Source organism: Anomaloglossus baeobatrachus, chromosome 7, assembly GCF_048569485.1.
Source record: "Anomaloglossus baeobatrachus isolate aAnoBae1 chromosome 7, aAnoBae1.hap1, whole genome shotgun sequence".
Classification (NCBI taxonomy): domain Eukaryota; kingdom Metazoa; phylum Chordata; class Amphibia; order Anura; family Aromobatidae; genus Anomaloglossus; species Anomaloglossus baeobatrachus.
The window spans coordinates 185,052,145-185,079,171 of NC_134359.1; the positions used below are offsets into that span (position 1 = coordinate 185,052,145).

A 27,027-nucleotide genomic window follows, 5' to 3' on the forward strand; every position below is an offset into this window, starting at 1 on the left:
ACTTCCGGTGTGAGGCCTCGGGCTGGATTTTGGAGCGATGCGGCCGCTCCCGGTGGATTGACTACATACCCCCCCTTCCTCCGCGTGGGGGCTGGAGGACGGCTGCCTGCAGGGTCACCTCACCTGTGTGGCTGGTTCATCGGGTCGGGAGAGGACTGGGAGCAGCAGACGACGGTGAGGAGGAGAGACAGGAGGCCTGCTGTCTATCCTGGAGAAGGCATTGGGACAAAGGTGCAGCTCACATCAGTAGCGGCTTCCCCCAGGCGAAAAGGACGGTGGCGGCTGATCTGAGGGCATCCTCTGGAGGCAGCTTGGCGCGGTAATCAATTTAAGTTTCAGCCTTTTGTAGTGGTGGGGGACAGTCGCTATAGTTGAGTAGTGACTAGAGATATGGGTAGCAGCTGGGAGGTGTGGTTAGTTCATAGGTCGTTTGGTGCCGTGGTCCCCGGGGGGTGTGGGTTTATGTTCTGGAGGCCGGGGGCAGAGTTACGGACGGAGTGGTGTCATGGCGGCACGGCCGTGAGGGTGCAGGTGGCGTCAGGTCCGGTGGTCACAGTTTCAGGATGGGCGATGGCGAGGTTCGGCGTTCACCGCAGTTTAGGTCTTGTGAGACTTGGTTACGGGTGCTGATGATTGCGGCACACGTGAGCGGGTGAGACGGCGCAGTTATTGAAGGTTTGCTGGTGTGTTTTATTAGGAATCTTCTAATGCATGGTGGTTACTATTGGATGAATTATGGTGGGTAAGGTAAAGGGGCGAGGGGTCCTGCGGTACGGAGTGTGCGGGGAGTTTTCAGGGGATTTCGTGAGTGATGTGTAGGTGCGGGGCTCCGGTATAGCGCAAGGGTTGCTGTGGATAATTGAATAAGGGAGAGCGGAAATGTGGGAGAAGGTGAGGTGTTGGTTGCTGTAATGTTTTTGTAGGTTTGCAACCGCATCTATGGTAACATGGGGTTAATTTGTGGTTAGTCAGCATTTTATCCTATTGTGGAGTTTGGTGCTGGGAGGAATGTTGAGTCAAGTGGGCCTGAATTGGTATCAACGTAGGTATTGGGCAGCTTTGGGCTGCTGCAGGTGAACTCAGTTTATCAGCAATGGTGGGCTGCGGATGGAATAATGGAGTTCTTCGGACAGCCGTGATTACGGTTGGGGACTATGCGAGTTATGGTTTGGACTATAGGATTGGGTACTTGTGGTGCGTAGAGTGTAAGTCGTATGGCTTAGGGCCATCTGGTATTATTGTGTGTTTTGCATGGGCGGGCTCCTGGCATCTTTGGGCTGGTGGAGTCGATTATAAATTCATATACAATTTAAAAAAAAAAAAGAGGACTGATTGGCCCGGTGGTAGGTATGGGCATCTTGGTAAGGGTTTGCTTAGGGAGTCGTGGTGCTCCGGTCTCACAGCACGAAGGAATTTGGTTTTGAAGGTGCAGTTGTGCGTTACGGGAAAATAGTGGTACATCCTTCGGTGGTCGGCTTTGAGCAGGTACTATGGTGTGGCCAATGTTTAATTTATCTTGGGGGTAATATGAGGGCTCAAAAGGGGGGGTTGTGTGTCTCAGGGTTTCCTTGAGAACGAAAGGCCTGGACATGGTGTTTGGTAAAGTTTGTGTCTCCTGATGCCCATAATTGCATATGGAGTCATTCGGGCCAGTGGTGTGGCTGCAATTTTCCAGTGTGCATTGTAGTACAGGGAGCTTGTCGTTGGTCCAGTTTGCGGAGGGATGCGGACCGTGAATTATGGTTTGGAGGTGTTGTTGGGGCCCTTGGGGATCGAAAGTAATGCTTCAATATCTTCGCCTCAGTAAGGGGTACAGGGCGATGGTTGCGGTTGTTTGTTTTTTGAGGGCGTGTTAATTTTGGTGTGGGGCATGGTTCCGTTAGGTTGTGTGGGCCTCGTGGAAATTAAGTGGGCCCGATTTCGGATGAAGAAGGTCCGTTAGTGTGGTATTTGAGTATGTGGGAAGATTTTGGGATTTTCTGGGAAAGACAGCTTGAGCCTCTGTTGTTGTCAGAGGGTGTTATGGCAGAATAAATAGGTCAAGGGAGACCGGTAGTGATATTTGGCTCTGGGGAAGCTGCAAGGTCAGCTTTAGGGGAAATTTCAAGGCTGAGGATTGCAGTCGTTTTACAGTGGGGGTCACTTTAGCGGTTTCCTGGGAGAACTAGGTTTGGGGGGCGAAGTGGCCCAGTAGAGTAGGCAGGGTGAGTGTCATCCTGTTTGTTGCATCTCAACCCCAGTTGTGGTCGAGTTCAGCTGGAGACAGGAGGATTAGCAGGGTGACTGTACAGTGGTTCTTTGGTCGCTATTAGGGAGGACGATGGTACGGTTGGTACTGCATTTAATTGGTTATACTGAAGCCGGTGGGGCATGGTGTGGATTCAGGAATAGTTTGGGAGCTTGTGGCATGGTGTACCGGTGTGCCTGACTGGCCGTCAGGGGGACCCAGTGGATGTCAAAGGTAGCCAGTGAGCGGAGTGAGCCAGTGTCGTGGCTGGGGTCCCTGTTGAGCTGGAGACGGAGGTTGCCTAAAGTTGTTTAGTATTATGGGGTGGCACCGACTATGTATGACGGTTTGGAAAGCGAGGAGTTGGTTTCCGGAATGTTTGTCTTGGGAGCCGAATCGTGGTATCAAGGTGTTTTGGTACGAGGTGGTGGGGTGGGCATGGTGTGTCGTTCAGCGTGACCCGTATTGAAGGGCAGTTTTAAAATAAATAAAAAGATTGTGACACTGTTGCTTCGAAGAGATTTTTTTGGGTGGTGTGTGCTGCCACCAAGGATGAGGGGAGTGCGGTGCAGTAAGGTGGACTGGGTACGTTGGCTGGTGCATATATGGGATGCTCAGAGTTTAAGTGATGGATGGAAGGGTTTAATGGTTGGTTTGGCTTGCAAGTTGGAGGAGAAAGCGTTGGGTGTGTGGGGGGTCCAGGCCACGCAAGGTGTCACGTGGCCTGTTCTGTGGCGGGGGTAGGTCTGGTCCAGAGGTGGTTTAACGGATAATGTTATTTGATTGGAGAGTCACTTGTAGAATATAGTGGCTCCGGTTACAAGGATCTTGCAGGCATGGGTCCTGCAAGGTGGGGGTATTGATCCGTAGGTGAGTCATACCTCATCTCCGGCCCGGTGTGTGTTGCGGCCAGGGATCATGTTTTGGTGGTGGAAGGTGGTTTCTGGACCGGGCCTACCCAGGGTTACATATTGTATTACGTACTGTATTATTAGTATTGTATTACCTATTATTGTTAAATGTTGGGGACGCCCGTTGGACGGCGCCCCCTTGTGTTAGTGTGTAAACAATAGGCAATAAAGGGCTGCTGTGGCCATTTTTACCAAGTCGCAAGCAGTGTTCGTGTATTATTGATACCGGGTAAGGGTAATTGGGAATAATATAGGAATCAACGACCAGAAAATCCCTCCTGGAACGTCAAGACCTAGAGATCACTGACTGTGTGCGTAGAGGACAAACCGGGTCAGCAGAGGCAGCTCAGTTAGCGTCACTGAACTGCCGCAGCACAACTGGAGCAATAGGACTGGAGCGTGGTAACTGGCCCTGGCTGTGCCTCGCTGCGAATCTTGGCGCGATGAGCACTGGACGCCTAACCCTGCCTACCACTTCCAGTCACACACTACCCTGCCACAAACACTGCAGATTCTCCTTGGCGCTGTGCCACACTATGGCTTTACTGCTCAGCCTGACACCAGTGCTATAACGATACTCGCGCAGCCATGGGCATTGTCCAGGGTCCTTTATAGCCTAAGCCCTGCCACAAACCAGACGCTAAATGGCAATGGCGCCAGCCGCGGCCACTCAGGGACCGCCATGTCACCAATGACATACACAAAATCATTGAATGCCGTGTCACTGGTGACGTCACGCGCATGCACAGTAGCGGGACTCCCACACTTAGAGCCTGGAGAGGCAGCGGGAACTTGCACATGCGCATTAGGGCAAAACAGGGACTTAGGCTCAGAATGAACTAAGACTCTGGAACCTGACGCCTAGCAGCCAAGCACCTGGAACGGCGGAGAGGTGGCGCAGGGGAGTCAGCCGACACCGCTGCAGGGGATGAGAACAGGGCGGGGGGGTTCGACGCTCGGGAGTTGCGATCCCGTTAGCGATCTCGTTATGTGTGACACCTACCAGCTATCAGGCCCCTGCTGTGAGATCTCTAGTCGTTGCAGAATGGTCCAGGTCATTTTCTTCAAAGGCGATGTCCTGCTGGGCAGGACACATCGCTGTGTTTGACACTGTGTGACAGGGTCACAGTGACTGCTGAGATCGTTATACAGGTCGCTACTGCGACCTGTTTTGTTCCTGCATCGCTGGTAAGATCTGACTGTGTGACATCTCACCTGCGACCTCCCAGCGACTTACCTGCGATCCCTATCAGGTCGCATCGTTTTCGGGATCGCTGGTAAGTCGTTGTGTGTGACTGAGCCTTAACAGTGGGTGTACAAACAAAACCAAATAAATTGTGATAAACTCCCTGTACTGATTAGATAAAAATGGGTTGTCACCAGTCAGACATTGTATAGAAGCTAATATCCAGTAACCACGGCAAATAGAAGCCTTGAAAACTAAGGGTCGACTCAACACTGTAAATATTAAGTCTTTATATAAATTTGATGTAGTTGTCAATAATCATTTAAAAACTTATGAAATGTTGATACTTATACTTCAGTAACAAAGAAACATCTGATTTAAAGATCTAAAAACACTAATGTTGAAAATTAGTTGGTACCATTGAAATTGTTTCAGAAAACTAAGTATTTCACTAAGAAGACTATTGCATTTACACATGTTTTGTTATACACATGTTTATTTCCTTTGTGTGTATTGAACAAGACACAAAAAATGAGAAAAAAGTAAATTGGACATAATTTAATGATACTCCAAAAATGGGCCCAACAAAATTGTTGGCACCCTCAACTTGATATTTGGTTGCACACCCTTTGAAAAAATATCTGCAATCAGGTGCTTCCTATAACCATCAACAAGCTTCTTATACCTCTCATCTGGAATTTAGGGCATCTCTTCTTTTGCAAACTGCTCCAGGTCTCTCATATTGAAGGGTGCCTTCTCCCAACAACAATTTTAAGATGTAAGATCCAGATGTGTTCAATAGAATTTAGATGTGGACTCATTGCTGGCTGCTTCAGAACTCTCCAGCACTTTGTTTCCATCCATTTATGTGTGCTTCTTGAAGTATGTTTGGATCATTGTCCTGCTGGAAGACACATGACCTAGGACACAAGCCCAGCTTCCTGACACTGGACACTACATTGCTACCCAAAATCCTTTGATAATCTTCAGATTTCATGATGCCTTGCACACAGTCCAGTCACCCAGTGACAGAGGCAGCAAAACAATCCCAAAACATCTTTGAACCTACACCATATTTTAGTGTATGTACTGTGTTCTTTTGTTTGTAGGCCTCATTCCGTTTTTTTTGTAAACAGTAGAATGGTCTCATCTGTCCAATAGTCACTTTCCCAAAAGGATTTTTGCTTACTCATGTACATTTTGGCAAACTGAAATCCAGGTTTTTTATGTCTCTCTGTCAGCAATAGGATTCTCTTGCGTCTCCTGCCATAGCGTTTTATTTCATTCAAATGTCTACAGGTAGTTTGTGCTGACACTGATGCACCCTGAGTGTCAGGATAAATACGGGGAGTACCAAGTGAATGGCGAAAGGGAAAGAAAACCCTGCATCTAGGGACGGGGCAGATGGTGACCCCTTGACCAAACCTACTGCTAGTCCTTGGGGTCCTTCACCACCCTAAAGAGATTCCGCAACTATGCGCCAAGCCGGATATCTGACCCTAGAGCTGAGCCCTAGATAGGGAACAGATGAGATGATCTCTTTGTCAACCCTCTAAATACTAAAGAAGACACAGGGAGTACACACATATGGGGGAAAGTGCATGAACAACTTAACTACAGATGCCTCAGGAAGAAATTCAGCAAAGAACAGCAATGATCCTACAGATGAGTGCAAGCCGCCTGTTTGCATCCAGAGCTTGTGAAGCAACTGAATATCACCAGTACAGATCCAAGGAAAATGAGAGTATTTAAACCCAAGGAGAAATACAGATGATTAGCAGCTGAAGGAAGAGGTGATCTGCTGGGTCCTAAATGAAGAAGGATGAAAACCTAGCAGAGGAGATACCTAGTACACTGAATACTGACAGCAGGAATAATAGATAGTCAGGGAGCATTTTGCGCAGCCCAACGCTGTAACCTTCTACTGCCGGACACCACAGGACTGTCTGTCACCTGTGACATACCTGTGACACTGAGCCTGCAGAACAGCTAGAACTTCATTGGAACTTGAATGGGGTTGCTAATCCACCCTCCGGACTATCCTGCGTTACAACCTTTCATCAAATATTCTCCTGCGGCCACATCCTGGGAGATTAGCTGCAGTGCCATAAGGGACATTTAGATCTCTGGAGATGGACTTGTAATCTTGAGATTGTTGATATTTTTATTGTGGCCAGCCAAAGGCACACCTGTGCAATTATAATGCTGTCTAATCAGCATCTTGATATGCTACAACTATAAGATGGACAGATTATATTGCCAAAAAAGAAGTGCTCACTAACACAGATTTAGACAAATTTGTGAATAATATTTGAGAGGAAAAAGGCCTTTTGTGTACAGAGAAAAAGTCTTAGTTTTTCTGTAGCACGTACAGTTTCCATGGAGCAGCATCATTATTATAAGGTATAGGAAATATACTGGCGACATCAAGAAAACAGTACTCTACATAGCAGAAAAAAATGCTTCCCCTTACAAAACAGTTTTTATTGAACCAAAATAATTTCACATGCAAAATAGAAACCAAATTATGAGCAGAAATTAAAGGTGCTTGACATTAGACTTTCATTGATATGATTTTTCAGGGTTGTCCCTATATAACATCCAACAGTAATTTGCCATCATTGAGTCATTTCAAAAACCCTGGTAGCGGTGTTCCATTACTTTAATATACTGGCAAAACTGCTTGCTTTGTTCATCGCTTACATCCCCAAGATTTTGAGGGAAGAAATCTAAATGTGAATGCAAAAAGTGCATTTTCAGAGACATGCGACATCCAAGACACTGGTATGCATTTAGCAGTTCCTCAACAACTTTCAAACTTCTCTGGGATGAGTCAATAAACAATCGCCAATCTGCAACAAAACACTCTTGATTCAGTTTTTCAAAGATGCCATTCACATTGTTAAAGGACAGCATTGGTCCATCAACTGTGAAAAATTGTGTTAAAGTGTTACTTCTGTTTCGGTAATAACACACTTTGACATCATCATGAACAAGATTCTTCTGTTTCAACCTAGATGCAAGAATTTAGCTTTTGACAATGAAAGGTCTCTGATGAGATAATTTAATTCATGTTGAGTAAAGCGTTCTGGCTGCTCGGCTGCTCCATCAGGTACATATTCATCTTGACTTGAGGTCTCCTTGTCTTCGCCAGTAGCTTCAGCAGCTCAATAGTCTTCATATTCTACTTCATTTTCATCCAATCCAGACAATGGTGGTACAGGAACTGGCAAGATACAATCATGTGAAACTGGCCTAATCGCAGATTCAGGTTCAGGGTAATTAATATTATGTTTGTTCTCTGTAGAAAAGCCCTTCAGTTTGACAAAACAAAAGTAGCAGTCATCACTATGATTTTTGGATTCTCTCCAAATCATGGGAACAGCAAATGACATATGCACTTTCCTCATATTCAACCAGTTACGAAGACCATTTGGACAACTTGAGCATATCACATGAGGGGCCCAGCATACATTAAAAATGCAGAAATAACGTAATAAAAAAAAATGCTTCTATCTCAGAAACTTTATGTGATAAAGCAAAACTAAGCATATTTTTGGAATCAGCACATCAAACTCCATAAAACAGACATATTACCTTTGCTGATGATTTTTTTTGTGTTGACCAGTGTAATGAGACATATATGGTTTGCAGATTGGGTGGGTTGTCACTAGAGATGAGCGAACCGGCCGTGGTTAGGCTCGAGTTCGGTTCGTCGAACGGAGGTCTCGTTCGAGTTCAGTTCGGCGAACGTTCGACGAACCGAACTCGAACCCATAGGAAAAAATGGCAGGCAATCACAAACACATAAAACCCCCCAGAAAATACCCTCAAAGGTGTCCAAAAGGTGACAAACAACTCACAACACAACACAAACACATGGGAAAGTGACAAGGACATATACTCATGCAAAAACAAAAGAGCTGGACAAGGAAAAAGAGGAGGAGACACAGATATAGGCATGGCACGCCCTTTTAAAATCATGTAAAACACGGCAAGGTGACTCCAAGCGGAGTTCTCCCTTTTTTCCAAAAATTGGGCCACACACACACCCACCCCTTCAGTGGCAGCACTTGTGCCCCAGTTGTACACTTCACAGCTAGATTTGCATCAAGCACATTCCAAAATACGCCATCCTTAACCGTCCCCAGGAGGACACTAGGGTTGGTAGCAAAGTCTTTGCTGATCCCAGATCTGTTCATCTTGGCTCCTTTTAAAAAACACAGCAAGGGTTACTCCAAGCGGAGTCTCCCTTTTTTTTCCAAAAATTGGGCCACACAGACACCCACCCCTTCAGTGGCAGCACTTGTGCCCCAGTTGTTCACTTCAAAGGTACATTTGCATCAAGCAGATTCAAAAATAGGCCATACTTAACCGTCCCCAGGATGACACCGGGGTAGGTAGCTAAGTCTTTGCTGAACCATGACTTGTTCATCGTGGCTCTTTCTAAAAAACACAGCAAGCAAGGGTTACTCCAAGCGGAGTCTCCCTTTTTTCCAAAAATTGGGCCGCACACCCACCCACCCCTTCAGTGGCAGCACTTGTGCCCCAGTTGTACACTTCACAGCTAGATTTGCATCAAGCACATTCAAAAATACGCCATACTTAACCATTCCCAGGATGACCCCGGGGTAAGTAGCAAAGTCTTTGCTGAACCATGACTTGTTCATCTTGGCTCCTTTTAAAAAACAATGTAAGCAAGGGTTACTCCAAGCGGAGTCTCCCTTTTTTCCAAAAATTGGGCCCCACACACACCCACCTATTCAGTGGCAGCACTTGTGCCCCAGTTGTACACTTCACAGCTAGATTTGCATCAAGCACATTCAAAAATACGCCATACTTAACCGTTCCCAGGATAACCCTGGGGTAGGTAGATAAAGTCTTTGCTGAACCATGACTTGTTCATCTTGGCTCCTTTTAAAAAACACAGCAAGCAAGGGTTACTCCAAGCGAAGTCTCCCTTTTTTTCCAAAAATTGGGCCCCACACACACCCACCCCTTCAGTGGCAGCACTTGTGCCCCATTTGTACACTTCACAGGTAGATTTGCATCAAGCACAATCAAAAATATGCCATACTTAACCGTTCCCAGGATGACCCCGGGGTGGGTAGCAAAGTCTTTGCTGAACCATGACTTGTTCATCTTGGCTCCTTTTAAAAAATACAGCAAGCAAGGGTTACTCTAAGCGGAGTCTCCCTTTTTTGCCAAAAATTGGGCCACACAGACACCCCATCAGTGGCAGCACTTGTGCCCTAGTTGCAAACAGGATGTTTTGATTTGCATCAAGCACATTCCAAATCCACAAGCATTTACTCTCCCCAGGATGACACAGGGGTAGTAAATTCCTTGTGGATCCATGACTTGTTCATTTTGATGAACGTTAGTCTGTCTACATTGTCACTGGACAGATGCGTGCGCTTATCTGTCAGCACACACCCAGCAGCACTGAAGACACGTTCAGAGACAACGCTGGCAGCTGGACACGACAAAATCTCCAAGGCGTAAGTTGAGAGCTCTGGCCATTTTTCAAGATTTGAAGCCCAAAATGAGCAAGGCTCCATTTGCAAAGTCATGGCATCGATGTTCATTTGGAGATACTCCTGTATCATCCTCTCCAGCCGTTGACTATGTGTCAGACTTGTTGTCTCTGGTGGCCTTGCAAAGGACGGTCTAAAAAAATGATGAAAAGATTCAATAAAATTGCTGTTACCAGCACCAGATACGGTGCTACTGGTACGGGTAGACTGTTGAAGATGACGAGACCGTCCCATGTTTGTCAAGTTACAACTGGGAGATTCACTCCGTGCACCTGCACGGTTGTTTGGTGGAAAAGCCGAGCTAAGATCGAATAACAGCTTCTGCTGATACTCCTGCATACGTGCGTACCTTTCTATGGCTGGAATTATGTCACAAAATTTGGACTTGTACCGGGGATCTAATAGTGTGGCAAGCCAGTAGTCATCATCACTTCTAATTTTGACAATACGAGGGTCATGTTGGAGGTAGTGCAGCAAGAAGGCACTCATGTGTCTTGCGCAGCCATGCGGACCAAGTCCACGCTGTATTTGTGGCATAGAGGTGCTAACCGTTCTTTCTTCCTCTGACATCTCCCCCCAACCTCTTTCAACTGAAATTTGACCAAGGTCTCCCTCATCCGCTGAGTCTTTCATGTCCATGGACAGTTCATCCTCCATTTCTTCATGTTCTCCTGCACCTTCCTCAACATTTCGTCTGCTACCATGCGCCCTTGTTGATCCCTGTCCCCCATGGTCCCATGCCTGCCGCGTTGGTGATGATGAACGTCTGGACCTTGGTGATGTTGTTGTGTCTTGCGCATATGAATCCTCCTGTAGTTCCTCCCCTTCCTGTTGTCCCACCCCCTGACTCCGAATAGTGTTTAGCGTGTGCTCCAGCATGTAAATGACTGGAATTGTCATGCTGATAATGGCATTGTCAGCGCTAAACATATTCGTCGCCATTTCGAAACTGTGCAGAAGGGTGCATAGGTCCTTGATCTGAGACCACTCCATCAGGGTAATCTGCCCCAACTCTGCATCTCGTTGGCCTAGGCTATACGTCATGAAGTATTACACCAGGGCTCGGCGGTGCTTCCACAGTCGCTGTAACATGTGGAGAGTCGAATTCCAGCGTGTCGGCACATCGCATTTCAGGCGATGAACCGGCAGGCCCAAAAGACTTCTGGAGCGATGGAAGTCGCTCAGCTGCGGCGGTTGAACGGCGGAAGTGAGCAGACAGTTTTCGTGTCCTGGTCAAAAGGCCATCTATGCCGGGATAGTGTGTTAAAAATTGCTGGACAACAAGGTTCAACACGTGAGCCATACAAGGCACATGTGTCACCTTGCCCAGGCGAAGGGCCGCACCCAGGTTTGCAGCATTGTCGCACACGGCCTTACCAGGCTGCAGGTTGAGTGGAGACAACCATTTATTAAACTCAGTCTCCAGAGCTGCCCACAACTCAGCCGCTGTGTGACTCCTATTTACAAGACATGTCAAGCTAAAGACCGCCTGATTCCGTTGCGCTCTGCTGCCAGCATAGTAATGAAAGGTGCGTGATTCCTTCTGCGCAGTGAGAACGCTGGTGGCCTGACCAGGCAGGCTTGGGGCGGAGGTGGAGGACCCAGATGAGGTGGAGGAGGCAGAAGCAGTGGCGGAACTTGGACAGACAGATTATTGACACACAAGTCGTGGGGACGGCAAGACTTGTGCAGCAGATCCTTCTCCATCTATCACCATAGTTACCCAGTGCCCAGTCAACGACATGTAACGTCCCTGTCCATGCTTACTGGTCCAAGTATCGGTGGTGAAATTCACCCGTTGACACACAGAGTTTCTCAAGGAAGCGGTGATGTTGTGTGCGACATGCTGGTGTAGCGCAGGCACACCTTTCTTAGAGAAGTAGTGGCGACTGGGCATCTGGTACTGGGGCACAACGACAGACATAAGGTCTCTAAAATCCTGTGTGTCCACCAGGCGGAAAGGCAGCATTTCGGTAGCCAAGAGCTTACAGAGGGATAAAGTCAACCTCTTAGCTTTGTCATGGGTTGCAGGAAATGGCCTTTTATTTGTCCCCATCTGAGGGACAGAGATCTGGCTGCTGTGTGTAGACGGTGTTGAGTAATGTGTCCCTGGAAAAATGCAGCTTTGTGAGGAAAGTGCAGGCATAGACATGATGTTGCCTTCATCCAACGTTGGTGCTATCGATGTCTGAGAGAGCTGTACACACGTACTTGTTTCCCCTTCCGAACCAACTGATGACCTACCAAGCAAACTGCCTGTTGCAGTTACAGTGGTGGAAGTTGTGCGAGGAAAACCAGGTGTGACAGCTGTTCCCACCGTCCTAGAAGATGAAGAGTGCGCGGTTGCACTGGAAGGGGCAGGCAGTGGGTGGTTTGCTCCGCTAGGCCGCATTGCAGCACGGTGAGCTTCCCACTGGGACATATGATATTTATTCATGTGACGATTCATGGAAGAAGTTGTCAAACTGCTGAGGTTTTGCCCTCTACTAACAGAATCACGACAAATTTTACAGATCACATAATTTGGGCGATCTTTTGCTATGTCAAAAAAGGACCAGGCTAGGCAAGGCTTAGAGGGCATGCGACCTGCTGAGCCCCCCCGACTAGTGCTCAGAGGCAGAGTGGTGGCTGAGGATGCAGTTGTAGACGTGCTACCAGTGGTCCGACTCTGTCCAGGAAGGCGCAAGGTAACTTCGTCGTCGGTTGCATCCTCCTCCACCGCCTCTGTTGACCTCCTCGAGTGCCTGACTGTGGGTTGACAGTAGGTGGGATCTAGAACTTTCTCATCAATTGTTGTGTTTGCACTCCCCTCACCCTCAGACTGAGCCTCTTCTTGCCCTGACCGAATATTTAAGTTATCATCCCAATCTGGTATCTGCGTCTCATCGTCATCAGTATGTTCCTCATTGTCTATAACAACAGGTGTTACAGTTTGTGAAAAAGGGTCAACATTATGCTCAGAAACTTGGTCCTCACGGCCTGAATCAGAGTCACAAAGGTTCTGGGCATCACTGCAGACCATTTCCTGGTCTGTACTCACTGTAGCTTGGGAGCAGACTTCTGATTCCCAGGCTATAGGGTGACTTAACAGCTCTGCAGACTCAGCCATCTCAGTTCCACCATACTGTGCAGGGCGGATGGAGACTTCAGAGCTGGGAGAATGCAAGTGTGATTGGGATGACAACTCAGAGGACTGGTGTTTTTTGGATGCGGTAGTTGAGGTGGCGGAGAGGGCACTTGTTGGACCACTTGAGATCCATTCAAGCATTTTCCTTTTTTGGCCATCATCTACCTTTGTTCCAGTTGTTTGTGTCCGTAAAAAAGGGAGCACATCGGATTGTCCACGGTAAGTAGTAGACATCTTACTTTTGCTGGAAGATGGTCTATCTTCAGCAGATGTTAATGGAGCTTTGCCACCTTCCCCACGGACAAACCCTTTTTTTTTCCTTTTCCAACATGCCTCTTCCCCTTTCAACCAGCATCTGTCATTTTGCCACTCATTTTGATTGCGACAAGATTGTGCACTTAAAATGTGGTAGTAAAAATTGAGAGGTGGTGTAGATTTCAGCGGTGGTCTAGCTTTATTAACAGCAGAATAAACAACAATAATTATCCCTGACAATGCAACTATGGCCCTTAAACTGGCAGCATAGTTTGCTAGTATAATGGCTTAGTAACAATGAGTTTGAGTGTGCAATGCAGGCAGACGTGCTGCAAATATCTTTGCACTAGTGGGACAATACAGACGTCCAACAGCCACTTTTAGGATGCCACTAAGTTTCCTCAGTGTTTGCTAGTATAATGGCTTAGTAACAATGAGTTTGAGTGTGCAATGAAGGCAGACGTGCTGCAAATATCTTTGCACTAGTGGGACAATACAGAAGTCCAACTGCCACGTTTAGGATGCCACTAAGTTTCCTCAGTGTTTGCTAGTATAATGGCTTAGTAACAATGAGTTTGAGTGTGCAATGCAGGCAGACGTGCTGCAAATATCTTTGCACTAGTGGGACAATACAGAAGTCCAACAGCCACTTTTAGGATGCCACTAAGTTTCCTCAGTGTTTGCTAGTATAATGGCTTAGTAACAATGAGTTTGAGTGTGCAATGCATGCAGACGTGCTGCAAATATCTTTGCACTAGTGGGACAATACAGAAGTCCAACAGCCACTTTTAGGATGCCACTAAGTTTCCTCAGTGTTTGCTAGTATAATGGCTTAGTAACAATGAGTTTGAGCGTGCAATGCAGGCAGACGTGCTGCAAATATCTTTGCACTAGTGGGACAATACAGAAGTCCAACAGCCACTTTTAGGATGCCACTAAGTTTCCTCAGTGTTTGCTAGTATAATGGCTTAATAACAAATGAGTTTGAGTGTGCAATGCAGGCAGACGTGCTGCAAATATCTTTGCACTAGTGGGACAATACAGAAGTCCAACAGCCACTTTTAGGATGCCACTAAGTTTCCTCAGTGTTTGCTAGTATAATGGCTTAGTAACAATGAGTTTGAGTGTGCAATGCAGGCAGACGTGCTGCAAATATCTTTTCACTAGTGGGGCAATACAGAAGTCCAACAGCCGCCTTTAGGATGCCACTAAGTTTCCTCAGTGTTTGCTAGTATAATGGCTTAGTAACAATGAGTTTGAGTGTGCAATGCAGGCAGACGTGCTGCAAATATCTTTGCACTAGTGGGACAATACAGAAGTCCAACAGCCACTTTTAGGATGCCACTAAGTTTCCTCAGTGTTTGCTAGTATAATGGCTTAGTAACAATGAGTTTGAGTGTGCAATGCAGGCAGACGTGCTGCAAATATCTTTGCACTAGTGGGACAATACAGAAGTCCAACAGCCACTTTTAGGATGCCACTAAGTTTCCTCAGTGTTTGCTAGTATAATGGCTTAGTAACAATGAGCTTGAGTGTGCAATGCAGGCAGACGTGCTGCAAATATCTTTGCACTAGTGGGACAATACAGAAGTCCAACAGTCACGTTTAGGATGCCACTAAGTTTCCTCAGTGTTTGCTAGTATAATGGCTTAGTAACAATGAGTTTGAGTGTGCAATGCAGGCAGATGTGCTGCAAATATCTTTGCACTAGTGGTACAATACAGAAGTCCAACAGCCACGTTTAGGATGCCACTAAGTTTCCTCAGTGTTTGCTAGTATAATGGCTTTGTAACAATGAGTTTGAGTGTGCAATGCAGGCAGACGTGCTGCAAATATCTTTGCACTAGTGGGACAATACAGAAGTCCAACAGCCACTTTTAGGATGCCACTAAGTTTCCTCAGTGTTTGCTAGTATAATGGCTTAGCAACAATGAGTTTGAGTGTGCAATGCAGGCAGACGTGCTGCAAATATCTTTGCACTAGTGGGACAATACAGAAGTCCAACAGCCACGTTTAGGATGCCACTAAGTTTCCTCAGTGTTTGCTAGTATAATGGCTTAGTAAAAATGAGTTTGAGTGTGCAATGCAGGCAGACGTGCTGCAAATATCTTTGCACTAGTGGTACAATACAGAAGTCCAACAGCCACTTTTAGGATGCCACTAAGTTTCCTCAGTGTTTGCTAGTATAATGGCTTAATAACAAATGAGTTTGAGTGTGCAATGCAGGCAGACGTGCTGCAAATATCTTTGCACTAGTGGGGCAATACAGAAGTCCAACAGCCACGTTTAGGATGCCACTAAGTTTCCTCAGTGTTTGCTAGTATAATGGCTTAGTAACAATGAGTTTGAGTGTGCAATGCAGGCAGACGTGCTGCAAATATCTTTGCACTAGTGGGACAATACAGAAGTCCAACAGCCACTTTTCGGATGCCACTAAGTTTCCTCAGTGTTTGCTAGTATAATGGCTTAGTAACAATGAGTTTGAGTGTGCAATGCAGGCAGACGTGCTGCAAATATCTTTGCACTAGTGGGACAATACAGAAGTCCAACAGCCACTTTTAGGATGCTACTAAGTTTCCTCAGTGTTTGCTAGTATAATGGCTTAATAACAAATGAGTTTGAGTGTGCAATGCAGGCAGACGTGCTGCAAATATCTTTGCACTAGTGGGACAATACAGAAGTCCAACAGCCACGTTTAGGATGCCACTAAGTTTCCTCAGTGTTTGCTAGTATAATGGCTTTGTAACAATGAGTTTGAGTGTGCAATGCAGGCAGACGTGCTGCAAATATCTTTGCACTAGTGGGACAATACAGAAGTCCAACAGCCACTTTTAGGATGCCACTAAGTTTCCTCAGTGTTTGCTAGTATAATGGCTTAGCAACAATGAGTTTGAGTGTGCAATGCAGACAGACGTGCTGCAAATATCTTTGCACTAGTGGGACAATACAGAAGTCCAACAGCCACGTTTAGGATGCCACTAAGTTTCCTCAGTGTTTGCTAGTATAATGCCTTAGTAACAATGAGTTTGAGTGTTTAATGAAGGCAGACGTGCTGCAAATATCTTTGCACTAGTGGGACAATAGAGAAGTCCAACAGCCACGTTTAGGATGCCACTAAGTTTCCTCAGTGTTTGCTAGTATAATGGCTTAGTAACAATGAGTTTGAGTGTGCAAAGGGCAGGAGGGTACAGTGGCAGGGTTGTGGGTCTGGGTACAGGAAAGGAAGCCTCCCTTTCTATCCCTCCTAATGGGGAAATGCAGCGAGGAAATCCCTGACCTTAGCTACACAGACGCTGTCATCTTGTGTAGCTGTTAAAATCTGTTTTCACGGCCCTGACTGTCACCTATGCCTCTGACCCTGCCAGTATTAGCCCTTACAAGGGCTGAAAAAAACTTCTATCCCTATTCTGTATAGCGCTGTGTATAGAGCGTACACAGCAGTATCGGAGACAGGAGCTACGCCAGCGGTGACTGACACCCAGACGCAGAAGAGATAATGGCGTCCGGACGGGCAGATAATCGTTTTTTATAATGCAGGGACATGTGACATGGACATCCTATCACACATGCCGTTGCTTCTCTGGCTAAAAGTTCACTTAGCTGTGTGTGTGTCTGGGATTGTCTGACATGCTGGCCCGCCCCACTACACGCGCGCGCTTAGGGAAGGAAGACAAGGAAAAAAAAAAAATGGCGATCGCCATTATCCAAACAGCAGTGATCTGAATGCGCTGTTCCCGCACACTATACACTGAAATTTCATAATAGTGGGAGTCACAGAGTGACTTACACTATTACAGCGGAAAGCCAGCTAGTAATTAGCTTGTCTTTTTGCTGCTAGAACCGTTCTCGAACGTATCTAGAACTATCGAGCTTTAGCAAAAAGCTCGAGTTCTAGTTCGATCTAGAACAGCCCCGAAAATCACTCGAGCCGCGAACTGGAGAACCTCGAACCGCGAACCGCGCTCAACTCTAGTTGTCACAGAAAATATATGCTTTTTTATATAAAGTGCAGTGCCTACATAAATTTAGGGGAAAAAAAATGTAAACATCAAGTTCCTACTATAAAACCGTAGTAACCTAGAATATTCATTATAGCTTTTTTTATATTTATTTCTCAATAATGTTATATTAATTATACAATCATTTAACTTTATTGTGCCATAAAATAATACAATTTGTTGCACATAAAACAAAGCCTCATGAAGTCACATAAGTGAAAAAATAAAATGATGTTGCATATAAGCGGAGAGGGAAAAACTAAAAAATAAAATTTAAAAAAGGCAAATCATTAATAAGTTAACTCATATTTATTCCTATACAATATTTTAAACTTTAGTTAAAAACCTTTTTAAATGCTTTTCACCTCGTAGATTGGAAGCAGTGCCAAAACCTTGGAAGAAGTCTTTTTTGGCAAATTACAACTTCATCAAGGAGAATTTGAACTCAATGAACCCAACAATGGCTGCAGTTTTAGATTTATGGCATTCATCATTCAAGTAAGTGAATACAGCCCAGTTCTTGGCTGGTCATCTTTATGTCTTTTTTGATGTGTTTTAAAATGAACATTAATTTATAAGGCTTTAAATTTGGCTAAAAAGTATTGTACAAAACTATTTCAAATCTGCAATGTGTGGGTACAACCATTACTCAATAAGGTGTAATTGTTTTGTTTTTTTTTTTATTTGTTTTTAATGTTAATTTTTATTACTTTTTTTACTTTCAAAGGCAATTACGTCTTGTTGATGCTGATGAATTTCACAACCGCCAGGAGTCAATGGACCTATCCATTTTCCAAAATCTTGTTATGCGACATATTGATTCTGCCAAAGAAAAATTACTTAAGAAGTAAGGAAGAATATAAATGTTACTGACTTGATTGCCTATTAGGAACTTTTGCGCACTCTGAGTTTTTTTATGCAGATTTGGTGCAGTTTATTGTGCAGTTTGTTGCCCAAATCTGCATGTCTATCCTTATGCCAGCAAAGTCAATGAGAATTCTGAAGGGCAGTGTGCACATTGCTTCTTTTTTCCCAGCACAAATTGGTGGCAGAAAAAACAAGCAGCATGTCAATTGTTGGTGCGATTTTTTTTTTTTTACCTGCATTTTTCAGCAGTTCAGCCAATGATTTCACTAAAGAAACACATGGCACAAAGCAGACCAAAAACACGCACCAAAAAAACGCATGCATTTTTTGGTGCGTTTTTCTGTCACAAGGTACATTTTTTGTTGCAGAAAAATTTCTGCACTTAATCTGCAGCGTGTGCACATAGCCTTAAGGGGGCTTTTCCGTGTCGTTGGGTCACGGAATTCGTGACGCACATCTGGCCTCGTTAGCGACGTCGTTGCTTGTGAAACGCACGAACGACCGTTAACGATCAAAAATACTCACCATATCGTTGATCGTTGACACGTCGTTCTAATCTCAAATATCGTTGCTGTTGCAGGTGCGATGTTGTTCTTCGTTCCTGCGGCAGCACACATCGCTATGTGTGACACCGCAGGAACGAGAAACATCACCGTACCTGCGGCACCCGCAATGAGGAAGGAAGGAGGTGGGCAGGATGTTCGGCCCGCTCATCTCTGCCTCTCTGCTTCTATTGGGCAGCCACTTAGTGACGCCGCTGTGACGCCGAACGAACCACCCCCTTAGAAAGGAGGTGGTTTGCCGGCCACAGCGACGTCGCTAGTCAGGTAAGTATGTGTGACGGGTCCTAGCGATGTTGTGCGCCACGGGCAGCGATTTGCCCGTGACTCACAACCGACGGGGGCGGGTGCTTTCACCAGCGACATCGCTAACGATATCGCTGTGTGTAAATTGCCCTTTAGTCCACCTAGCTGGCTTGGGTTATAGTTATCTCATACAGTTAGAAGTTGAGTACATGAATGTGTAATTAGACTGATGCTTTACAGTTATAGGAAAATTTTACTTTATAATTTATTGAAAATTTTAGTTTTTTTTTTTTTAATACTTGTATGTACAGTGCCTACAAGTAGTCTTCAACCCCCTGCAGATTTAGCAGGTTTGATAAGATGCAAATAAGTTAGAGCCTGCAAACTTCAAACAAGAGCAGGATTTATTAACAGATGCATAAATCTTACAAACCAACAAGTTATGTTGCTCAGTTAAATTTTAATAAATTTTCAACATAAAAGTGTGGGTCAATTATTATTCAACCCCTAGGTTTAATATTTTGTGGAATAACCCTTGTTTGCAATTACAGCTAATAATCGTCTTTTATAAGACCTGATCAGGCCGGCACAGGTCTCTGGAGTTATCTTGGCCCACTCCTCCATGCAGATCTTCTCCAAGTTATCTAGGTTCTTTGGGTGTCTCATGTGGACATTAATCCTGAGCTCCTTCCACAAGTTTTCAATTGGGTTAAGGTCAGGAGACTGACTAGGCCACTGCAACACCTTGATTTTTTCCCTCTTGAACCAGGCCTTGGTTTTTTTGGCTGTGTGCTTTGGGTCGTTGTCTTGTTGGAAGATGAAATGACGACCCATCTTAAGATCCTTGATGGAGGAGCGGAGGTTCTTGGCCAAAATCTCCAGGTAGGCCGTGCTATACATCTTCCCATGGATGCGGACCAGATGGCCAGGCCCCTTGGCTGAGAAACAGCCCCACAGCATGATGCTGCCACCACCATGCTTGACTGTAGGGATGGTATTCTTGGGGTCGTATGCAGTGCCATCCATTCTCCAAACGTCACGTGTGTGGTTGGCACCAAAGATCTCGATCTTGGTCTCATCAGACCAGAGAACCTTGAACCAGTCTGTCTCAGAGTCCTCCAAGTGATCATGAGCAAACTGTAGACGAGCCTTGACATGACGCTTTGAAAGTAAAGGTACCTTACGGGCTCGTCTGGAACGGAGACCATTGCGGTGGAGTACGTTACTTATGGTATTGACTGAAACCAATGTCCCCACTGCCATGAGATCTTCCCGGAGCTCCTTCCTTGTTGTCCTTGGGTTAGCCTTGACTCTTCGGACAAGCCTGGCCTCGGCACGGGTGGAAACTTTCAAAGGCTGTCCAGGCCGTGGAAGGCTAACAGTAGTTCCATAAGCCTTCCACTTCCAGATGATGCTCCCAACAGTGGAGACAGGTAGGCCCAACTCCTTGGAAAGGGTTTTGTACCCCTTGCCAGCCTTGTGACCCTCCACGATCTTGTCTCTGATGGCCTTGGAATGCTCCTTTGTCTTTCTCATGTTGACCAAGTATGAGTGCTGTTCACAAGTTTGGGGAGGGTCTTAATTAGTCAGAAAAGGCTGGAAAAAGAGATAATTAATCCAAACATGTGAAGCTCATTGTTCTTTGTGCCTGAAATACTTCTTAATACTTTAGGGGAACCAAACAGAATTCTGGTGGTTTGAGGTGTTGAATAATAAATGACACTCTGAATAAACTTTTCACAATTTAAAAAAAAAAAAAAAAAAGAAATAACATTCTTTTCTTCGGCGCTCCATTGGGAGACCCAGACGATTGGGTGTATAGCACTGCCTCCGGAGGCCACACAAAGCATTACACTAAAAAGTGTAAGGCCCCTCCCCTTCTGGCTATACACCCCCCGTGGGATCACGGGCTGCTCAGTTTTCAAGCTTTGTGCGAAGGAGGTCAGACATCCACGCATAGCTCCACTGTTTAGTCAGCAGTAGCTGCTGACTATATCGGATGGAAGAAAAGAGGGCCCATACTAGGGCCCCCAGCATGCTCCCTTCTCACCCCATTCCTATTGGCGGTGTTTGTTAAGGTTGAGGTACCCATTGTGGGTACGGAGGCTGGAGCCCACATACTGCTTTCCTTCCCCATCCCCCTGAGGGCTCTGAGGAAGTGGGATCTTACCGGCCCCCAAGCCCTGAGGCCGGGCTCCATCCACAGACCCGTAGAACCTGCTGGATACGGAGCTGGGTACCGTTCAGGGACAAGGCCCTGCGACTTTCAGGTACTCTGTGTCCCCGTATGGACAGGCCGCGCACACTCCAGACTTGCTGGGTGTGCTAGTGCGCCGGGGACAGTAGCGCTGCGCGCTGGGGTTACAGTCACTGCAGTTTCTCTGAGGGACTTTATGTGTTGGGGACTGCCGCGCCGGCCGCCCCTGGAGCGGCGGCGCGGTTGAGACTTGTGGTGCGCCGGGGACTTAGCGCCGACCGTGCTTTTACGACGGCGGCGCTTATAAATCTAGTCCCCGGCTTTTTGCGGCCTAGCTCCGCTTCGTTCCCGCCCCCACCCTGTCAATCAGGGCAAGGGAGAGACGCTGTACGATAGTCAGCGCCGAGGGCTGGAGTCTGATTTACATACTCCAGCCCTCTCACTGGGCACAGTGGGACGCCAGTTCCCGCTCTTTGTCTGCAGCACGCCCAGGGCCCGCCCCTCTCCACAGGACGCCGGCAGCCATTCCTACATGCAGTCTGGCTGGAGAACGGACACAGGCTCTGGGAGACCCAGACAAGGGATTTCTGGCGACCACACACCCGCGTTAAGCGGGCGGTAAGCAGCACATTAGTGCTGGCCCCACTAGTGCCACAGTGTTATATTGGTGTATTTTTTTCTCTATACCATATATATATATATATTGCACTGTAAGGTCGCTTCTTGGCTGTATACCCTATATTGCTCTGAGGAGACGACAACATGTCATCCGCAAAACGCAAGGGTGCCAAGACACAGGCTGTATACGCTGCTTGTGCCGCTTGTGGGGCTGATCTACCGGCAGGTTCCAAAGACCCCCATTGTGTGCAATGTTCGGTCCCTGTGCCACTTCGTCAGCCGGAGTCTATGGTGGTAGTGGCCCAGGCAGAGTCACCGGTGAACCCTGTCCCGGTGACGGGGACAGAGTTTGCAGTTTTTGCTGACAAGATGTCTGTCACTATGACAAAAATCCTAGAGACCTTGCAGGCCAGGCCGGTCACTCAGACCATGGACACTGCTGCGTCAATGTTCCCCGGTCCCCCTCAGTTGGAGTTAATCCGTGCTTCAAGGGGGTCCCAGGCATCTCAGGCTGAAGGCTCTGACTCAGATGACAGTCCCAGGCAGCCTAAGCGAGCTCGCTGGGAGAGACCCTCCACGTCATCACGCGGATCAGGGTCTCAGCGAGAAGAGTCTCTGCGTGATGAGACAGAGGAGGGTGATCAGGAGTCTAATCCTGACACCGCTCTCAATCTGGATACTCCTGATGGTGACGCCATGGTAAATGACCTTATAGCGGCCATCAATAGACTGTTGGATATTTCTCCCCCAGCCCCTTCAGCAGAAGAGGCAGCTGCACAGCAGGAGAAGTTCCATTTCAGGTATCCCAAGCGTAAACTGAGTACTTTTCTGGACCACGCTGACTTCAGAGAATCAGTCCAGAAACACCAGGCTTATCCAGACAAGCGTTTCTCCAAACGTCTTAAGGATACACGTTATCCCTTTCCCCCTGACGTGGTCAAACGCTGGACCCAGTGTCCAAAGGTGGATCCCCCAATCTCCAGGCTTGCAGCTAGATCCATAGTTGCAGTGGAGGATGGGGCTTCACTTAAAGATGCCAATGACAGACAGATGGACCTTTGGTTGAAATCTGTCTATGAAGCTATCGGCGCGTCATTTGCTCCAGCATTCGCGGCCGTGTGGGCACTCCAAGCTATTTCAGCTGGTCTGGCACAGGTGGACTCTATCATACGTCCAGCAGTGCCGCAAGTGAAGTCCTTAACTTCGCAAATGTCTGCGTTTGCGACCTATGCTATCAACGCTGTCCTGGACTCTACGAGCCGTACCTCAATGGCGTCTGCCAACTCGGTGGTTTTGCGCAGAGCCTTGTGGTTAAAAGAATGGAAAGCGGATTCTGCTTCCAAAAAAATGTTTAACCAGCTTGCCACTATCTGTAGACAGACTGTTTGGTGAGCAATTGGCTGAAATCATTAAACAGTCCAAGGGTAAAGACTCCTCCTTACCCCAGCCCAGATCAAGCAAACCTCAACAAAGGAGGTGGCAGTCGAGGTTTCGGTCCTTTCGAGGCTCCGGCAAGGCCCAATTCTCCTCGTCCAAAGGGACTCAGAAAGAGCAAAAGGGCTCAGATTCCTGGCGGGCTCACTCACGCCCCAAGAAAGCAACCGGAGGAACCGCTTCCAAGGCGGCTGCCTCATGACTTTCGGCCTCCTCCCTCCGCATCCTCGGTCGGTGGCAGGCTCTCCCGCTTTTGCGACATTTGGCTGCCACAGGTCAAGGACCGGTGGGTAACAGACATTTTGTCTCACGGGTACAGGATAGAGTTCAGTTCTCGTCCTCCGCCTCGGTTCTTCAGAACTTCCCCACATCCCGACCGAGCAGATGCTCTTCTGCAGGCGGTGGGCTCACTAAGAGCAGAAGGAGTGGTGATCCCTGTTCCTCTTCAGGAACAAGGGCAAGGTTTTTACTCCAATCTCTTCGTGGTTCCAAAAAAGGACGGCTCGTTCCGTCCTGTTCTGGACCTAAAGCTGCTCAACAAGCATGTGAACGCCAGGCGGTTCCGGATGGAATCCCTCCGCTCCGTCATTGCCTCAATGTCTCAAGGAGATTTCCTTGCATCAATAGACATCAAAGATGCTTATCTCCACGTGCCGATTGCTACAGAGCACCAACGTTTTCTACGTTTTGTGATAGGTCACGAACATCTCCAGTTCGTAGCTCTGCCATTTGGTCTGGCGACAGCCCCACGGGTTTTCACCAAGGTCATGGCGGCAGTGGTAGCAGTCTTGCACTCCCAGGGACACTCGGTGATCCCTTACTTGGACGATCTACTTGTCAAAGCACCCTCTCAAGAGGCATGCCAACACAGCCTGAATGTTGCGCTGGAGACTCTCCAGACTTTCGGGTGGATCATCAACTTTTCAAAGTCAAATCTGTCACCGACTCAATCACTAACGTATCTTGGCATGGAGTTTCATACTCTGCCAGCGATAGTGAAGCTTCCGCTGGACAAGCAGCGGTCACTACAGACAGGGGTACAGTCTCTCCTTCATGGTCAGTCGCACTCCTTAAGGCGCCTCATGCACTTCCTAGGGAAGATGGTGGCAGCAATGGAGGCAGTCCCGTTTGCACAGTTTCATCTGCGCCCACTTCAATGGGACATTCTCCGCCAATGGGACGGGAAGTCAACTTCCCTGGACAGGAAAGTCTCCCTTTCCCAGACGGCCAAGGACTCTCTGCAATGGTGGCTTCTTCCCACCTCATTATCACAGGGAAGATCATTCCTGCCCCCATCCTGGGCAGTGGTCACGACAGACGCGAGTCTGTCAGGGTGGGGAGCAGTTTTTCTCCACCACAGGGCTCAAGGGACGTGGACTCAGCAGGAGTCCACCCTTCAGATCAATGTTCTGGAAATCAGGGCAGTGTATCTAGCCCTACTAGCCTTCCAGCAGTGGCTGGAAGGAAAGCAGATCCGAATTCAGTCGGACAACTCCACAGCGGTGGCATACATCAACCACCAGGGAGGGACACACAGTCGGCAAGCCTTCCAGGAAGTCCGGCGGATTCTGCTGTGGGTGGAGGACAGAGCATCCACCATATCAGCGGTTCACATCCCGGGCGTAGAAAACTGGGAAGCAGACTTCCTCAGTCGCCAGGGTATGGACGCAGGGGAATGGTCCCTTCACCCGGACGTGTTTCAGGAAATCTGTCGCCGCTGGGGGGTGCCGGACGTCGACCTAATGGCGTCGCGGCACAACAACAAGGTCCCGACGTTCATGGCGCGGTCTCGCGATCAAAGAGCTCTGGCGGCAGACGCCTTAGTGCAAGATTGGTCGCAGTTCCGGCTCCCTTATGTGTTCCCACCTCTGGCACTCTTGCCCAGAGTGCTACGCAAGATCAGATCCGATTGCAGCCGCGTCATACTCGTCGCCCCAGACTGGCCGAGGAGGTCGTGGTACCCGGATCTGTGGCATCTCACGGTCGGCCAACCGTGGGCACTACCAGACCGACCAGACTTACTGTCCCAAGGGCCGTTTTTCCATCGGAATTCTGCGGCCCTGAACCTGACTGTGTGGCCATTGAGTCCTGGATCCTAGCGTCTTCAGGATTATCCCAAGGAGTCGTTGCCACCATGAGACAGGCTAGGAAGTCCACTTCTGCTAAGATCTACCACAGAACGTGGAGGATTTTCTTATCCTGGTGCTCTGCACAAGGAGTATCCCCCTGGCCATTCGCGTTACCTACTTTTCTTTCCTTCCTGCAATCTGGGTTGGAAAAGGGCTTGTCGCTCGGCTCCCTTAAAGGGCAAGTCTCGGCACTATCCGTGTTTTTTCAGAAGCGTCTAGCACGACTTTCTCAGGTGCGCACGTTCCTGCAGGGGGTTTGTCATATCGTCCCTCCGTACAGGCGGCCGTTAGATCCATGGGATCTAAACAGGGTACTAGTTGCTCTCCAGAAGCCGCCCTTCGAGCCTCTGAGGGATGTTTCACTTTCTCGTCTCTCACAGAAAGTGGTCTTTCTAGTGGCGGTCACGTCTCTTCGGAGAGTGTCTGAGCTAGCAGCGCTGTCATCCAAGGCTCCCTTCCTGGTGTTCCACCAGGACAAGGTAGTGCTGCGCCCCATTCAGGAGTTTCTCCCTAAGGTGGTATCCTCTTTTCATCTTAATCAGGATATCTCCTTGCCTTCCTTTTGTCCTCATCCAGTTCTTCGGTATGAAAAGGATTTACATTTGTTAGATCTGGTGAGAGCACTCAGAATCTACATTTCCCGCACGGCGCCCCTGCGCCGCTCGGATGCACTCTTTGTCCTTGTCGCTGGTAAGCGCAAAGGGTCGCAGGCTTCAAAAGCCACCCTGGCTCGATGGATCAAAGAACCAATTCTTGAAGCCTACCGTTCTGCTGGGCTTCCGGTTCCATCAGGGCTGAAGGCCCACTCTACCAGAGCCGTGGGTGCGTCCTGGGCATTACGACACCAGGCTACGGCTCAACAGGTGTGCCAGGCAGCTACCTGGTCGAGTCTGCACACTTTCACCAAACATTATCAGGTGCATACCTATGCTTCGGCGGACGCCAGCCTAGGTAGAAGAGTCCTGCAGGCGGCAGTTACCTCCCCGTAGGGGAAGGCTGTCTTTGCAGCTCTAACATGAGGTATTTCTTTACCCACCCAGGGACTGCTTTTGGACGTCCCAATCGTCTGGGTCTCCCAATGGAGCGCCGAAGAAGAAGGGAATTTTGTTACTTACCGTAAATTCCTTTTCTTCTAGCTCCTATTGGGAGACCCAGCACCCGCCCTGTTGTCCTTCGGGATTGTTGGTTTTTTTCGGGTACACATGTTGTTCATGTTGAACGGTTTTCAGTTCTCCGATGTTACTTCGGAGTGAATTTGTTTAAACCAGTTATTGGCTTTCCTCCTTCTTGCTTTAGCACTAAAACTGAGCAGCCCGTGATCCCACGGGGGGTGTATAGCCAGAAGGGGAGGGGCCTTACACTTTTTAGTGTAATGCTTTGTGTGGCCTCCGGAGGCAGTGCTATACACCCAATCGTCTGGGTCTCCCAATAGGAGCTAGAAGAAAAGGAATTTACGGTAAGTAACAAAATTCCCTTCTTTTGCTGCAGTGCATTTCACACTTCCAGGCTGATCTACAGTCCAAATATCACAATGCCAAGTTAATTCCAAATGTGTAAACCTGCTAAATCTGCAGGGGGTTGAATACTACTTGTAGGCACTGTATAGTGTATGTATTTCTTCATTGGGCACAGATGTTTTACCTATCATTGAATGTGGGCATAGATGAATAGGTCGTGCAAATTGATGCATAAAGAACACATGTAAAGATTAGGGCTGAGCGGATCCGGACGGTAA

At 47.6% G+C, this 27,027-nt stretch overlaps 1 protein-coding gene across 1 annotated transcript in view; it reads left to right on the plus strand.

Annotated features, from left to right (window-relative positions):
* DNAH7 (dynein axonemal heavy chain 7) overlaps nt 1-27,027 on the plus strand; it is an 880,767-nt gene that overhangs the window by 71,016 nt on the left and 782,724 nt on the right. Inside the window, exons 8-9 of the mRNA XM_075317837.1 lie at nt 17,614-17,739; nt 17,969-18,088. Coding sequence (XP_075173952.1) covers nt 17,614-17,739; nt 17,969-18,088 — 246 coding nt within the window. The remainder of the gene's footprint in view (nt 1-17,613; nt 17,740-17,968; nt 18,089-27,027) is intronic.